Below are 18,103 nucleotides of genomic sequence, written 5' to 3'. Positions count from 1 at the left end.
AGGAAACTTCACTTCAAAGCGTTCGGTTTACATGATTCTGAAACAAAATGGCGTTGCAGATAGTCAGACGTAGTGTGTCTGTCCTTCGACATTCCATGAGAGCGATATCGCAGTTAGCAACAACGACACAAACGCAACCAGCTGCGCTGAATAAGTTATCACTCTTAAAGTAAGAAATATGTTAATGTGAAAGTTTACGTCGTTGTTACCGTAGATGAACGAATGTTCACTTCACTTTTGGACCACGACCATCACTGTCAGTTTCAGACACCCATACACTAGATCTGCTCGGTATATCGACGGACTTATATACACATGTGTGAGACATAAAAAGATATGCTGTAAATTGTATGAATCGGGCAGCGCGTGGAAAGAGCTAAGATTAACTAACATTTGTATTTGTTGGCATTATACGCCGGGAATTTGGAGCGATAAAGACATCTTATTTCATGCCAATTTAATTATGTAAAATCATCATTTGTTTCGTAATGATTAAAAGTAAGTGAAACAAATTAAGGAAAGCAAAAATGCTGTCATATGATGGTTTTTAGCTCACCTGTCAAAGGGCAAAGTGAACTATTGGCATACCGCAGCATTGTGAATGTCAGATGTGCTGCCTCAAAATAGTTTTGTGCCTTAACGTTTCGAACCCACTTCAGACAGTTCATCCAGAAATGAAAATTCAGAAAAGGTGTTTCACCCCGAAAGAATAATGTGAGCATCAAATGTGGAGAAAAACATGTATGCCCTTAATTGTTCTATAAAATAGTCATAGATCAAAAGAATACATTTGCGAATAACAATTAAAATATTTTTGAAATATACAGGCCTGCCAATTTACTGCTGAGGTCGCTTTTGCCTTTGAAGGGCCTAATGGTGTTTTTATGGGTTGATCGGAAGCCACCTTTTCCTGGAAGGCTCTTGCATATTTCTTGCTGACTTTAATCTATTTGTATCTTATCCCTCTATTATTTTGATAAAGAAATAATACTGCTAATGGTGTGAACACATGACACATGCCCAATCCTCGTGGCATGTGCACCTTGCGGTATGTGCACCTACTGAACTGTTGTTTTCACAACAAGAGAAGATAAAACGCAAGGGGATATGGCTGTACTCATAAAGAAAGTTTTGATGCTTTAAGTTCAGCAAGTAAACAGAGCTATCAGTGATGTCATCTCCAGAAATCAAAGATTTCATTTTCAACCATGTCCTATGTAACATGTGGTGATATCGTCTACGTGAAACAGGATATTGTTGCCTCCTGACACAATTTTTTAAACTTGTAGGAAAGTGTTACAGGTTTTTCTAAGGCCACCAAACTTTTCAAGTGTGAAATTCACTTCTGTGTTTGCTTCTGTATCAGTTTGATATAATAGGTGGGTCTTGGCCCCCTGGGGTTGGAGGGGCAGGGCCCAATAGAGGAAATAGAGCAAACTCTTTAAAGTTCTACACTGATGGCTCAATTCCTGGGACCTCTTATCCTGCATGTGAATGAAACGTGGTCATAAACATTTTACCAGAATAAAGCTTTGCTTAGGCTCAGCAGGCACCCAAAAAACTTCACTCTTATGATCATAATACACTTATGCACCATATTTCATGTATATGTTTGAAAAATGGTTGAGTTTCATCAAACTTTTGAGAACCCACTTTATAGATCACTGAATACTATGAATCATCAAAATGTTTGAAATCGTATTCTGGACTTGCAAAAATAATTGCTCTGCCACTATATTCACTTAAGATTTGATGTCATTTATTTATTACATGTGTTTATATTACAGATGCAGTTCTTGTCGCAGTTTCCATGTCTCTGTTAAACGACCTGATTTGATGGAATTTTTTGATAATAAAGAAAACTGGGGAGAAGAAGCTATAAAAACTGGTGTGTAAAAAGTAGTTTAATGGCAAACAGGTGTTTTATGTTTTACAAAAAGATGGTAGTGAATTATCAAACTCGGATGTGATGATGTATTTAGATGTGATTGAGCTAAGGTATTTTATAGAATGTTATTCAATTGGAATTAAAGTAATTGAAAAAGGAAATTCGGAAAAAAGAAAATGCACAAGGTTTTCTGATTCTACATTATACAAGTGTTGTTATTAGATTGTTTAGAAGATACCAAGGGGAATAAATCTAACCTAGAAAACAGTTCATTTATTTGCTAAATATTACATACAGTGTAATTTTATATATAATATATGTTACATATAAAATTTTACATATGATATGTATATCAAACAGTAAGAAGACTGTTGTAATTCCAATCATTTGAAACAGGTTTAATAAGTTCTATACATAACTAGTGAAAATATTCAATATTTTTAAAGAATATTATGGTAACTAATAGCCTTAATCACAAATTAGCATATGTGGACTTGTACTCTTAAGAAATGTTAAATGTTCCAATATCAAATTCTACTTCAAAATCAATAGCTGTGCTACTTTTTTACTTTGTTTTTCAGTCTTTGCCTGGTAATAGAAACATGAATTGAATTATTTTTGTTTCTTACAGGTCGACCCTGGAAAATGGATGAATTAAGGATAAAGAGTAACACAGATCTGCATAAATTGTGGTGTGTAAGATATTGTTTTATAATCAAAATATTGGTATATGTGTTGATTTTGACAGGAAGTATAGAAATGAAAAAGAAGCCCTGCACATATACAATTAACATTTTCTTTACATCTTCAAATGAAACCAAATGACTTTTGTCATCTGACATTATTTCATTTCGTGGTACCAAGTTTATGTTTTTCTTCATTTTGAAAATGTTTTCTTCTTGCAAGTTTGAAATATGAATCCCGTGAATGTGATGAAAAAAGATATTATTGTCTTCATGACAATTTAAGAAATTTTTAACTTTATAAACTTCAGACTTTTTTAAGTTCTACAAAATGTATTGAATTAAGCTTTGAATTTCTCTCAATGTGAATTACTCCAAAAATTATCATTATTGTATCATTATTTACATCTTATAAACAAGAGAAAAATGAATGACTTGAAAGATACATGTATTTGCATGTAGTTATTGTGGTGTGACAAAAGGTCAAATCTTCATAGGTCAAAATAAAGAAAATTTACCAGCTTTGGGGGAAAAAAAGAGGAAAAAAAACTTTTTAGACTCTCAAAGATAGTTTTTATTCTATGTTTAAAATTTTACCGTAAAATATTATTCGGGGGAGAGAAGGAAATGGCAGATATGTATAGCTTCTCTCATAAACAAATATCTATATAACAAAGAAAAAAATTCATCTGACTCTTTCTATATAACAAATATCTATATAGCAAAGAGAAAAAATCATCTGACTCTTTCTATATAACAAATATCTATGTAGCAAAGAGAAAAAATCAGCTGACTCTTTCTATATAGCAAATATCTATATAGCAAAGAGAAAAAATCAGCTGACTCTTTCTATATAGCAAATATCTATATAGCAAAGAGAAAAAAATCATCTGACTCTTTCTATATAACAAATATCTATATAGCAAAGCAAAAAAAATCATCTGACTCTTTCTATATAACAAATATCTATATAGCAAAGAGAAAAAATCATCTGACTCTTTCTATATAACAAATATCTATATAGCAAAGAGAAAAAATCATCTGACTCTTTCTATAACAAATATCTATATAGCAAAGAGAAAAAAATCATCTGACTCTTTCTATATAACAAATATCTATATAGCAAAGATAAAAAATCATCTGACTCTTTCTATATAACAAATATCTATATAGCAAAGAGAAAAAATCATCTGACTCTTTCTATATAACAAATATCTATATAGCAAAGAGAAAAAATCATCTGACTCTTTCTATATAACAAATATCTATATAGCAAAGAGAAAAAATCAGCTGACTCTTTCTATATAGCAAATATCTATATAGCAAACAGAAAAAATCAGCTGACTCTTTCTATATCTATATAGCAAAGAGAAAAAATCATCTGACTCTTTCTATATAACAAATATCTATATAGCAAAGAAAAAAATCATCTGACTCTTTGACTCTTTCTATATAACAAATATCTATATAGCAAAGAAAAAAAATCATCTGACTCTTTCTATATAACAAATATCTATATAGCAAAGAGAAAAAATCATCTGACTCTTTCTATATATATAACAAATATCTATCTATATAGCAAAGAAAAAAAATCATCTGACTCCTTTCTATATAACAATTATCAATATAGCAAAGAGAAAAAATATCTGATCTTTCTATATCTATATAGCAAAGAGAAAAAATCATCTGACTCTTTCTATATAACAAATATCTATATAGCAAAGAGAAAAAATCATCTGACTCTTTCTATATAACAAATATCTATATAGCAAAGAGAAAAAAATCATCTGACACTTTCTATATAACAAATATCTATATAGCAAAGAGAAAAAAATCATCTGAATATAATATAGCAAATATCTATATAGCAAAGAGAAAAAATCATCTTTTTCTATATAACAATTATCTATATAGCAAAGAAAAAAAAATATAACAAATAGCTATAAGCAGAAAAAAAATCATCTGACTCTTTCTATATATATAACAAATATCTATATAGCAAAGAGAAAAAAATCATCTGACTCTTTCTATATCTATATAGCAAAGAGAAAAAATCATCTGACTCTTTCTATATAACAAATATCTATATAGCAAAGAGAAAAAATCATCTGACTCTTTCTATATAACAAATATCTATATAGCAAAGAGAAAAAATCATCTGACTCTTTCTATATACAAATATCTATATAGCAAAGAGAAAAAATCATCTGACTCTTTCTATATAACAAATATCTATATAGCAAAGAGAAAAATCATCTGACTCTTTCTATATAACAAATATCTATATAGCAAAGAGAAAAATCATCTGACTCTTTCTATATAACAAATATCTATATAGCAAAGAGAAAAAATCATCTGACTCTTTCTATATAACAAATATCTATATAGCAAAGAGAAAAAAAATCTGACTCTTTCTATATAACAAATCTATATAGCAAAGAGAAAAAATCATCTATATAACAAATATCTATATAGCAAAGAGAAAAAATATATAACAAATATCTATATAGCAAAGAGAAAAAATCATCTGACTCTTTCTATATAACAAATATCTATATAGCAAAGAGAAAAAATCATCTGACTCTTTCTATATAACAAATATCTATATAGCAAAGAGAAAAAATCATCTGACTCTTTCTATATAACAAATATCTATGTAGCAAAGAGAAAAAATCAGCTGACTCTTTCTATATAGCAAATATCTATATAGCAAAGAGAAAAATCATCTGGCTCTTTCTATATAACAAATATCTATATAGCAAAGAAAAAAAATCATCTGGCTCTTTCTATATAACAAATATCTATATAGCAAAGAAAAAAAAATCATCTGACTCTTTCTATATAACAAATATCTATATAGCAAAGAGAAAAAATATCATCTGACTCTTTCTATATAACAAATATCTATATAGCAAAGAGAAAAATTCATCTGGCTCTTTCTATATAACAAATATCTATATAGCAAAGAAAAAAAAATCATTTGACACTTTCTATATAACAAATATCTATATAGCAAAGAGAAAAAATATCATCTGACTCTTTCTATATAACAAATATCTGTATAGCAAAGAGAAAAAAATCATCTGACTCTTTCTATATAACAAATATCTATATAGCAAAGAAAAAAAATCATCTGACTCTTGACTCTTTCTATATAACAAATATCTATATAGCAAAGAGAAAAATTCATCTGACTCTTTGACTCTTTCTATATAACAAATATCTATATAGCAAAGAAAAAAAAAATCATTTGACACTTTCTATATAACAAATATCTATATAGCAAAGAGAAAAAAAATCATCTGACTCTTTCTATATAACAAATATCTATATAGCAAAGAAAAAAAAAATCATTTGACACTTTCTATATAACAAATATCTATATAGCAAAGAGAAAAATTCATCTGGCTCTTTCTATATAACAAATATCTTTATAGCAGAGATAGAAAAAAAAATATCATCTAACTTATGAAATCCCTTTGAAGATAATATCAAACTTTCATACGGGGAAAGATATTACTATACAAGTAAATGAAACAAATATAACATTTTACTGTAAAGCAAAAAAACAAAAAAATTACACAAAACAAATTAATGTGACCATCACAAGGTCAAAATGCAAAAAAAGTTGTGCAAAAGGTGTTTCTTTGTATTGTACAAATGAAAAGGTTTGTGAAATCTAGATTAACAGTGGAATTTTGGTGTGAAATGTGTCATATTTGTAGGCTTAGCTTGCTGTTTATGTTTCCAGGTATGTACTTTTGAAGGAAAGAAACATGTTGTTGACAATGAGACATGCATACAGACAGGAATTTGAAACCTTTCCAAATGCAGATCGAATTGACAAGGTATACCCACTTGATTTTCAGTTTCATTTGTTTTATTTAGCAATTGAATTTTTTTTCTGCTTAGACATTGGTTAGTTCAAGCTCAGTAAATATCTGTTCCACTTATTTGAACCCATCCTTTAAGCCTTATAAATCCTTGTATAGAAATAACCAAATTTCTGCAAATAAGATCTGGTAAAGGGTCCTTTTGTCTTTGTATTGGGTCTGATCCCCCTTGGGAGAGAGGAATGGGACCTACAAGGGGAAAGATTGATAAAACTCTAAAATCCATCTGTTCGGATGAAGATATTTTCACCAAATTTTGAATAGGGCATCTTTGGGTGAAGGAGGCTCAACTTTGTTTAAAGGTATGGTTGCCTCTATTGTGGCCTGGGGTTGGGATAATTCCATGAATGACAGGGCTTTGTCCAAAATTGGTCTGAGGCATCCTCCTGTTAAGATTTTAATTTTATATACCATGTAGTCTGACCAAAATGGGGGTATTTATGCTGTATCTGGTTTGTCAAATAAGAGCAAAATTTTCAAAAGCCATCTTCTGTTGCAAGGATGTTAACAGCATTTGGTTTTGAATATTTAAAAATCTCCATGAAAACTTCTTTGTTCACAATCACATTTGGTCCAAAAAACATAGAGAGAAAAAAAGGTAGAAGAATTTTAAATGTTTACTTCTTTTCCTTTTTAGGCCCTACCTGTCAGACAATTGATTAATATTAAGCCCAGATGAGTTATTCAAGCTAATTGTATCTGCTGTTGACCGTACTAATATTTTTGCTCGGTTTAACAGGTGGAGGAAAGCATGGAAAATTTGATGAATGTAATAAAAGAGCGTGACAATGCTTACAGCTTACTTGAAACTGGTAAACCAGCAGAGCCGGATATGGTTGAAGATCTTGACATGTTTGGAATGCCATATATGAGAAAAGCAAGAGAGCATGCAGTACCAAAATCATCATTCAGTATCTCATCAAGAAAACAGGACCCATGGTTGAAAAAATGTCATCGCCTCCTTCGTGAAAAACACATGAAAGAGAAAAACCGCCGTTTGAAGCGTGAAGCAAGGTATGTCAGAAGGACAAGAGAACATTTTCCTGATGTTAGTGAGGAGGACATTGAATACGGACTGAAACGTGAAACAAGAAGGCGCAAACAAGGATTTTATGATATTGAGTAAAGATTGTGTACTGTTACCGTAATTGTATTGTATCATTAAAACTGATTTTTTTGTGATTTTATTTGTGATGACTTATTTGTTGGTTCATTTCAGTAAAGAAATTTTTGGCTTAGTTAGTTTGAAGAAGCATTTACTAAGGATGCATTTTTTACATTCCTTAAAAGAAAAAAAAGTAGTAGAAAAAATCGTAATTGTAGAAATCCATATGATTGCTGTTCCATTATAAAGTCCAAACATAAAATTTATTTGGCATGGGGAGAAATGTGAAGTAATATAAGCCTGTCTCTGCCTTTTGTTTAAATGCCTTAAAGATAGTGGGTTTAGTGTTAAGATCTCCACATAAAGTGTCTAGTTTTGAAAAGTGGAACTAAACCTGTTGTAAATATTATTATATTTTGCCCATGTGACAAGGGTTTAATCACTGGGTCATAATATTGAATGCCATTGAAGTCTCGCCATTGATCATATTTGTACAATTACTAGATTTGAAGAGGCAAATTTGTAACATTTTTGTCAGTGAAATATAAAGAAATATCTCGCTGATAAAAGTGTTATTTTTCACCAACACATTTATAGCCCACCGTCTGAAATTATCCTACATCTGTGGTCCATGGTCCGTCAATTTTTGTTATTGCTAATTCTTGAGACGTACTGGTTGGATCTCTCTCAAATTTCATATGTAGGTATCCCTTGCTCTCTAGTAGTGTACATTTAATTTTATGACTGATCAGAAAAACAAAATGGCCCACAGGTTTCAATCTTGGATTTTGACTTGGAAAGTTTGTTATCGCTATTTCTTATGTACCTCAGACATCCCTCTCAAAATTCCTTTTTAGATGAACCTTTGTCACTTGTTTTGCACATTTGATTTTGGGTGTGATCAGAAAATAAAATGGTCTACATTAGGCCATATTGGATTTTGACTTTGAAAGATTACTATCACTATTTCTTGAGAAGTACACCATGGATCTTTCTTAAATTTCATATGTAGATGACCCTTTGTTCCTTGTTGTGCCCATTTGATTTTGGATCTGATCAGAAAAACAAAATGGCCTACAGTCGGCCATATTGGATTTTGACTTCGAAAGTTTGCTATCGATATTTCTTGAGTAGTACACCATGGATTTTTCTTAAATTTCACATGTAGATTCACCATTTGTCCATGTGCCCGTTTGATTTTGGGTCTGATCAGAAAAACAAAATGGTCTTCAGTCGGCCATATTGGATTTTGACTTCGAAAGTTTGCTATCGATATTTCTTGAGTAGTACACCATGGATTTTTCTTAAATTTCACATGTAGATTCACCATTTGTCCATGTTGTGCCCATTTGATTTTGGGTCTGATCAGAAAAACAAAATGGCTTTCAGTCGGCCATCTTGGATTTTGACTTCAGAGGTTTGTTATAGCGATTTCCTAATAAGTACAGCATAGATTTTTTTTTCAAATTTCATGTATAGTTGTGCCTGTTTAGTTTGGGACTGATCAGAAAAAACAAAATGGCCAACAAGCAGCCATCTTGGAATTCGCATAGTGAAGATTGCTATCCCTATTTCATAAGAAGTACTGAATGGATATCCTAAGTATGTTCATTCGATCACTACATGTGCCCGTTTGATTAAGGGACAGATCAGAAGAAACAAAATGGCTTCAAAACACGCATGTTGGATTTGGCGGGTAAATATGATCATCACTATTTCTGCAAAGGAATGTTCAAATTTCTTATCAATAAGAGCAATAGCATAGAAAAGAAAAAGAAGGTAAAAGATCTTTCAAAGACCAAATGAAGATCAAACAATGGTGGGCGCAAAGATCCTTCAGATATCTCTTCTTGTCAAATGTGACCCGCGAAAATGAAACAAAAGGTTGATCTTGTCAGTCTCATTATGAATTAGAAACTTAATCAATACCTGTGCAAAATATAAACAAAAGAAACATTTACACAGAGACTCACGGAAAAGCACAAGGGGAATAAGACCAGATGTTCTTCTGCTTCAATGACAACACCTGTCATGTAGATATTTCCCAAATATATCATACTGTTCTTTGAAAAACTGCCATAGTTGATTTCGTAGGAAGAAATCATGGCCTGGTGTCCAGCCTAGGTTGATAAAACAACTGCTTTTCTCCATTGCCACAAATTTGTTTAATAACAGTAAGGGATATTTGATTTATTGATTAGATACCGTAATAACATACATGTATAGGGATAAAATGAACATTGTCCAACATTTAGGACAGCATGAATGCAAGACAGTTACTTTCATAATGTTTCTTTTACGGTCAATGTGTTAATGCCTTTGAAGCATGGTGCTTGATTTCTGTTTCACTGGAAATTTCCATATTGTCAGTGCTGTTCTTGTTCTTACCATGTTTATACTAATTAAACTAATAATTAGTCATGATTCCATATACACAACATGTATCTCAAATAGAAATCTAAATCAGAATTCTCCTTGAACTGAGCTTTGCAATACATTTAACATTAAACAATGTTTGCGTGACTCTATTATCTAGAAAAATCCAATATATTTACATGGTTTCAGATCATTCGTCAAACATACACGACAAAAGTAAAAGTATTAATGTTTAATGTCATGTCTGCCTATCATATATTAACATCTTATATGTACTGCCTCGATTCACTTACATGCTTCTTATTCAACCTACATGTATAGCCATGACTAAATTATTGATCAATTCGATAAAACGGAACTTTTATTACGATTTTGGTACAGTTGATAAAATCCATAATTGCACAAAAGTTCATTTTTAATTGTTTATATCATGAGACTGAGTAGGCGGATGGAATACTGCTGTCAGTTTATGTCGAAGAGGTAGCACTCTCAAGTAAACAAGACAAGTGGCTTTTTCAAAATGGACAAAATCGCTGAACGAGCAATTCATTGAATAATACTTGTATCGGAAAGGTCTAGCACCTAAGTATATCCATACAGATATGGTAACAATACTAGGGAACGATGCCCTTCATATGCTACAGTAATAAGGTGGTTGGCAGAATTTAAGAGTGGAAAGCAGAGCCTTGGCAGTGATGCCCGTCCTGGAAGGCCTGTCACTGTTGCAACCCAAGAAATGGTCAATTCAGTCCATTATATTGTTATGGTTAATAGGCGAGTTACAGAGACATATATAGCCAGTACATTTGGTATTTCACTAGAAGGAGTACATTTCATTATTACGGGAAGTTCTTGCAATGAAAGATCTCTAATCCAGTTGGGTACAAAGACTTCGGACAGTTGATCAGAAGCACACCGTGCGGACTTGTCACGTGCTAATCTGAACCTTTTAGAGGCAGATACTGCAGAGGTTTGTGACTGGATGAAACGTGGGTCCATCATTTCACCCCAGAGACCAACCAACAGTCAAAACAATGGAGCACCCTGGTCCCCCCCCCCCCGTCCGCCAAAGAGCCCGCGCGAAGACTATTCCATCAGCTGGAAAGGCTATGACCTCGTTTTTCTGGGATGCTGATGGTATTCTGATGGTAGATTATCTGCAGAAAGGGACAAACAATCAAGGACACATATGATGCATCACCTCTTAGGCATTTAAGAGAAAATGTTAAACTCAAGCGCCGTGAAAAACACGGTAAAGGTGTGTTGTTCCACCAGGATAATGCCCCTGTTCACGTCAAGTATGTCATTACCATGGCTGCCATTAACGATTGTTGCTTTGAATTGATTGATTATCTACCTTAATCGTCTGATCTCGTCCCATGAGACTTTCATTTATTTCCAAAATCGAAAAAGGCTATTTCCGGTACCCACTTGAGGTCAGAAACCCCACACTGTCCACTTCAAGATAGACCAATTTTACCAAGGATTTATTTTTTAAATTTTGATTAAAACCTTTACAATGGGGTAATCTAATGAACAAAATATCACGTATGGTCACACCGAGAAACCATGTACTACTACCATATGCAACCCTTAAAGTACAGAAAACGCCATTTTATATAGCTTCAATCTGGATAATGAGTTTAAAACATATTCCGGTCAACTCATTCGGATTAATGTGCAAACTAAAAACATAAAACAATAAAATTTCGGAATACAGTAATTTACATTATGCTGTAAAATATTATATAATCAGATAACTCATAGACCAGTACAACATATACATAACAGTATGATACGTGATAAAATTCTTTTTCTGACAATCTACACCGTCAAGCTGGAATTATTGATATATCATATTGTTTGTGTGTAGTTGCGGAAGAGTTGAGTCTAAAATTGTTTCACATTGTAATATGAATTTGTACATCAAACGGAATATAATATTTTTCAGGGTGAAAAAACATTTGCCAGAGATAGAAGGGTAAGTGTAGATAGTCGATAAACTGCGTTTCTGGTTAAGTGGTTTACTGACGTTGCATACTATTCAATAAAGTGAGTTTAACACGTGGTAAAGATCGCGTCACATCAATTTGTGCGTTTGACCATATGCTGGTTTCAATTTTAGACTTGATACAGAAATAATAATATACCAACATGTTTTCAAAATGATCATTAAAATTCATAATCGATGAAAGGCGATTAAAATATTAGGGAGAATACAAGACATGAGACCAGGTGTTCCGGAGCGGAAACGCCTTATTTCACTATACTAAATTGTATAATTGGGTGGTCGGTGGCACATTGCAAACGCTTTCGCCTATCTTGCAGCCGTTCGTAGTTCGATTCCCGGAACGGTCGAGAAAATGTATGGGGTCAAATTACATATGAAGGTTCCCATTTGTCCATTGTTGTGCCCATTTGTTTTTGGGTTTGATCAGAAAACAAAATGGCCTACATTCGGCCATCTTGGGTTTTGACTTTGAAAGTTTGATCATACTATGTCTTGAGAAGTACACCATGGATCTTACTTAAATTTCATATGTAGATGACCCTTTATCCCCTGTTGTGCCCATTTGATTTTGGGTGTGATTACAAAAACAAAATAGCCTACAGTCGGCCATCTTGGGCTTGACTTTGAAAATTTGATCTCACTATTTATTGAGAAGTATACCACGGATCTTTCTTACTGAGCCAGATCCACTCTACGACCGATATTAATTTATATTAAAAAAATCCATGATTTTCTATTTTTCTCGGGTAGCAAAAGTTCTGACTAACCCTGTAATACCGCAATTTTAAAGTAAATCGCTACCAATCTTACGTAATAAATAGTTTGTTTTAAATCGAAACGACTCAGTGCTAATTCATAGTTATGCGGAAAGTCCTGCCCTCTGACGCATGCGCAAAGAACTGTAAATACATCTGCCGTCTTCCAACATGGAGGAAATTGGGGAAGAAAACGTGTTTTGAGGGACTCTGAGGCGAAAAGAAGGAAGATGACTGATTCATATTCTGTATCGCTCTGTTTGGCTCTCTCGTATATTATCACTCTAAAATCATATTCATAAATACTCTTATCATCGAATATTCGCTTTAGATAGATCCATTTCGCGATGTTCTAAATTTTCGTTACCGTATCGTTATCTGCACGTTTTTATGTCATATCTAAGCATTGAAAGATGTGATCAATACATACGTTAGATGATTTCCATACAGGTTATATAGAGTATTGACTGCATTTATCGGTAAAATCTCTTTACAATCGATGTCACATGGACGTACTACTCAGCTCTTCCTCCATTTTGTTTTAGTTCTGACCGAGTCTGAACGTATCACGTGACTTTTCCTCATCAATATTCATATTCTGGTGTTGATTAATGAGACTAATTCCGGCACCGATATCTCCGGTACCTTTTCAACTTCAAGTTCGAAACTTTTACAAATCTTCTTTTATATATTATCTATGAGTATACAACATTTCCAGTCAATAAAATATGAAAAATATCTATAACGGAGTGGGTCTGGCTCTTTAAATTTCATATGTAGGTTCCCCTTTGTCCCTTGTTGTGCCCATTTGATTTTGGGTCTGATCAGAAAAATAGAATGGACATCAGTTGGTTATCTTGGATTTTGACTTCAGAGGTTTGTTATAGCGATTTCCTAATAAGTACAGCATATATTTTTTTTGCAAATTTCATGTATAGTTGTGCCTGTTTCGTTTGGGACTGATCAGAAAAAACAAAATGGCCAACAAGCAGCCATCTTGGAATTCGCATAGTAAAGATTGCTATCCCTATTTCATAAGAAGTACTGAATGGATATCCTAAGTATGTTCCCTTCGATCACTACATGTGCCCGTTTGATTAAGGGACAGATCAGAAGAAACAAAATGGCTTCCAGACGCGCATGTTGGATTTGGCGGGTAAATATGATCATCACTATTTCTGCAAAGGAATGTTCAAATTTCTTATCAATAAGAGCAACAGCATAGAAAAGAAAAAGAAGGTAAAAGATCTTTCAAAGACCAAATGAAGATCAAACAATGGTGGGCGCAAAGATCCTTCAGATATCTCTTCTTGTCAAATGTGATCCGCGAAAATGAAACAAAAGGTTGATCTTGTCAGTCTCATTATGAATTAGAAACTTAATCAATACCTGTGCAAAATATAAACAAAAGAAACATTTACACAGAGACTCACGGAAAAGCACAAGGGGAATAAGACCAGATGTTCTTCTGCTTCAATGACAACACCTGTCATGTAGATATTTCCCAAATATGTCATACTGTTCTTTGAATAACTGCCATAGTTGATTTCGTAGGAGGAAATCATGGCCTGGTGTCCAGCCTAGGTTGATAAAACAACTGCTTTTCTCCATTGCCACAAATTTGTTTAATAACAGTAAGGGATATTTGATTTATTGATTAGATACCGTAATAATATACATGTATAGGGATAAAATGAACATTGTCCAACATTTAGGACAGCATGAATGCAAGACAGTTACTTTCATAATGTTTCTTTTACGGTCAATGTGTTAATGCCTTTGAAGCATGGTGCTTGATTTCTGTTTCACTGGAAATTTCCATATTGTCAGTGCTGTTCTTGTTCTTACCATGTTTATACTAATTAAACTAATAATTAGTCATGATTCCATATACACAACATGTATCTCAAATAGAAATCTAAATCAGAATTCTCCTTGAACTGAGCTTTGCAATACATTTAACATTAAACAATGTTTGCGTGACTCTATTATCTAGAAAAATCCAATATATTTACATGGTTTCAGATCATTCGTCAAACATACACGACAAAAGTAAAAGTATTAATGTTTAATGTCATGTCTGCCTATCATATATTAACATCTTATATGTACTGCCTCGATTCACTTATATGCTTCTTATTCAACCTACATGTATAGCCATGACTAAATTATTGATCAATTCGATAAAACGGAACTTTTATTACGATTTTGGTACAGTTGATAAAATCCATAATTGCACAAAAGTTCATTTTTAATTGTTTATATCATGAGACTGAGTAGGCGGATGGAATACTGCTGTCAGTTTATGTCGAAGAGGTAGCACTCTCAAGTAAACAAGACAAGTGGCTTTTTCAAAATGGACAAAATCGCTGAACGAGCAATTCATTGAATAATACTTGTATCGGAAAGGTCTAGCACCTAAGTATAACAGATATGGTAACAATACTAGGGAACGATGCCCTTCATATGCTACAGTAATAAGGTGGTTGGCAGAATTTAAGAGTGGAAAGCAGAGCCTTGGCAGTGATGCCCGTCCTGGAAGGCCTGTCACTGTTGCAACCCAAGAAATGGTCAATTCAGTCCATTATATTGTTATGGTTAATAGGCGAGTTACAGAGACATATATAGCCAGTACATTTGGTATTTCACTAGAAGGAGTACATTTCATTATTACGGGAAGTTCTTGCAATGAAAGATCTCTAATCCAGTTGGGTACAAAGACTTCGGACAGTTGATCATACTTGTCACGTGCTAATCTGAACCTTTTAGAGGCAGATTTCAAAACAATGGAGCACCCTGGTCCCCCCCTCCCCTTCCGCCAAAGAGCCCGCGCGAAGACTATTCCATCAGCTGGAAAGGCTATGACCTCGTTTTTCTGGGATGCTGATGGTATTCTGATGGTAGATTATCTGCAGAAAGGGACAAACAATCAAGGACACATATGATGCATCACCTCTTAGGCATTTAAGAGAAAATGTTAAACTCAAGCGCCGTGAAAAACACGGTAAAGGTGTGTTGTTCCACCAGGATAATGCCCCTGTTCACGTCAAGTATGTCATTACCATGGCTGCCATTAACGATTGTTGCTTTGAATTGATTGATTATCTACCTTAATCGTCTGATCTCGTCCCATGAGACTTTCATTTATTTCCAAAATCGAAAAAGGCTATTTCCGGTACCCACTTGAGGTCAGAAACCCCACACTGTCCACTTCAAGATTTTTACCAAGGATTTATTTTTTAAATTTTGATTAAAACCTTTACAATGGGGTAATCTAATGAACAAAATATCACGTATGGTCACACCGAGAAACCATGTACTACTACCATATGCAACCCTTAAAGTACAGAAAACGCCATTTTATATAGCTTCAATCTGGATAATGAGTTTAAAACATATTCCGGTCAACTCATTCGGATTAATGTGCAAACTAAAAACATAAAACAATAAAATTTCGGAATACAGTAATTTACATTATGCTGTAAAATATTATATAATCAGATAACTCATAGACCAGTACAACATATACATAACAGTATGATACGTGATAAAATTCTTTTTCTGACAATCTACACCGTCAAGCTGGAATTATTGATATATCATATTGTTTGTGTGTAGTTGCGGAAGAGTTGAGTCTAAAATTGTTTCACATTGTAATATGAATTTGTACATCAAACGGAATATAATATTTTTCAGGGTGAAAAAACATTTGCCAGAGATAGAAGGGTAAGTGTAGATAGTCGATAAACTGCGTTTCTGGTTAAGTGGTTTACTGACGTTGCATACTATTCAATAAAGTGAGTTTAACACGTGGTAAAGATCGCGTCACATCAATTTGTGCGTTTGACCATATGCTGGTTTCAATTTTAGACTTGATACAGATATACCAACATGTTTTCAAAATGATCATTAAAATTCATAATCGATGAAAGGCGATTAAAATATTAGGGAGAATACAAGACATGAAGGTGTTCCGGAAAACGCCTTATTTCACTATACTAAATTGTATAATTGGGTGGTCGGTGGCACATTGCAAACGCTTTCGCCTATCTTGCAGCCGTTCGTAGTTCGATTCAACGGTCGAGAAAATGTATGGGGTCAAATTACATATGAAGGTTCCCATTTGTCCATTGTTGTGCCCATTTGTTTTTGGGTTTGATCAGAAAACAAAATGGCCTACATTCGGCCATCTTGGGTTTTGACTTTGAAAGTTTGATCATACTATGTCTTGAGAAGTACACCATGGATCTTACTTAAATTTCATATGTAGATGACCCTTTATCCCCTGTTGTGCCCATTTGATTTTGGGTGTGATTACAAAAACAAAATAGCCTACAGTCGGCCATCTTGGGCTTGACTTTGAAAATTTGATCTCACTATTTATTGAGAAGTATACCACGGATCTTTCTTACTGAGCCAGATCCACTCTACGACCGATATTAATTTATATTAAAAAAATCCATGATTTTCTATTTTTCTCGGGTAGCAAAAGTTCTGACTAACCCTGTAATACCGCAATTTTAAAGTAAATCGCTACCAATCTTACGTAATAAATAGTTTGTTTTAAATCGAAACGACTCAGTGCTAATTCATAGTTATGCGGAAAGTCCTGCCCTCTGACGCATGCGCAAAGAACTGTAAATACATCTGCCGTCTTCCAACATGGAGGAAATTGGGGAAGAAAACGTGTTTTGAGGGACTCTGAGGCGAAAAGAAGGAAGATGACTGATTCATATTCTGTATCGCTCTGTTTGGCTCTCTCGTATATTATCACTCTAAAATCATATTCATAAATACTCTTATCATCGAATATTCGCTTTAGATAGATCCATTTCGCGATGTTCTAAATTTTCGTTACCGTATCGTTATCTGCACGTTTTTATGTCATATCTAAGCATTGAAAGATGTGATCAATACATACGTTAGATGATTTCCATACAGGTTATATAGAGTATTGACTGCATTTATCGGTAAAATCTCTTTACAATCGATGTCACATGGACGTACTACTCAGCTCTTCCTCCATTTTGTTTTAGTTCTGACCGAGTCTGAACGTATCACGTGACTTTTCCTCATCAATATTCATATTCTGGTGTTGATTAATGAGACTAATTCCGGCACCGATATCTCCGGTACCTTTTCAACTTCAAGTTCGAAACTTTTACAAATCTTCTTTTATATATTATCTATGAGTATACAACATTTCCAGTCAATAAAATATGAAAAATATCTATAACGGAGTGGGTCTGGCTCTTTAAATTTCATATGTAGGTTCCCCTTTGTCCCTTGTTGTGCCCATTTGATTTTGGGTCTGATCAGAAAAATAGAATGGACATCAGTTGGTTATCTTGGATTTTGACTTCAGAGGTTGTTATAGCGATTTCCTAATAAG

General features: G+C 33.4%; 1 protein-coding gene across 1 annotated transcript; it reads left to right on the top strand.

The window, feature by feature from the left end:
• The first annotated feature begins 47 nt into the window (after positions 1 to 47).
• Positions 48 to 7,646, top strand: LOC132546658 (large ribosomal subunit protein uL29m-like). The gene is made up of 5 exons (XM_060210382.1): positions 48 to 169; positions 1,788 to 1,888; positions 2,520 to 2,580; positions 6,323 to 6,419; positions 7,204 to 7,646. The coding sequence occupies exons 1-5, from the start codon at positions 48 to 50 to the stop codon at positions 7,588 to 7,590; spliced, it is 768 nt and encodes a 255-aa protein (XP_060066365.1). The 3' UTR covers positions 7,591 to 7,646.
• Positions 7,647 to 18,103: the final 10,457 nt, after the last annotated feature.

The sequence above is a fragment of the Ylistrum balloti genome, unplaced genomic scaffold, assembly GCF_031769215.1.
Source record: "Ylistrum balloti isolate Yb309-2 unplaced genomic scaffold, AGI_CSIRO_Ybal_v1 Utg369900, whole genome shotgun sequence".
NCBI classification, from domain to species: Eukaryota; Metazoa; Mollusca; class Bivalvia; order Pectinida; family Pectinidae; genus Ylistrum; species Ylistrum balloti.
Note: the sequence above shows the minus strand (reverse complement) of the source record. Positions and strands in the feature narration are given on the sequence as shown.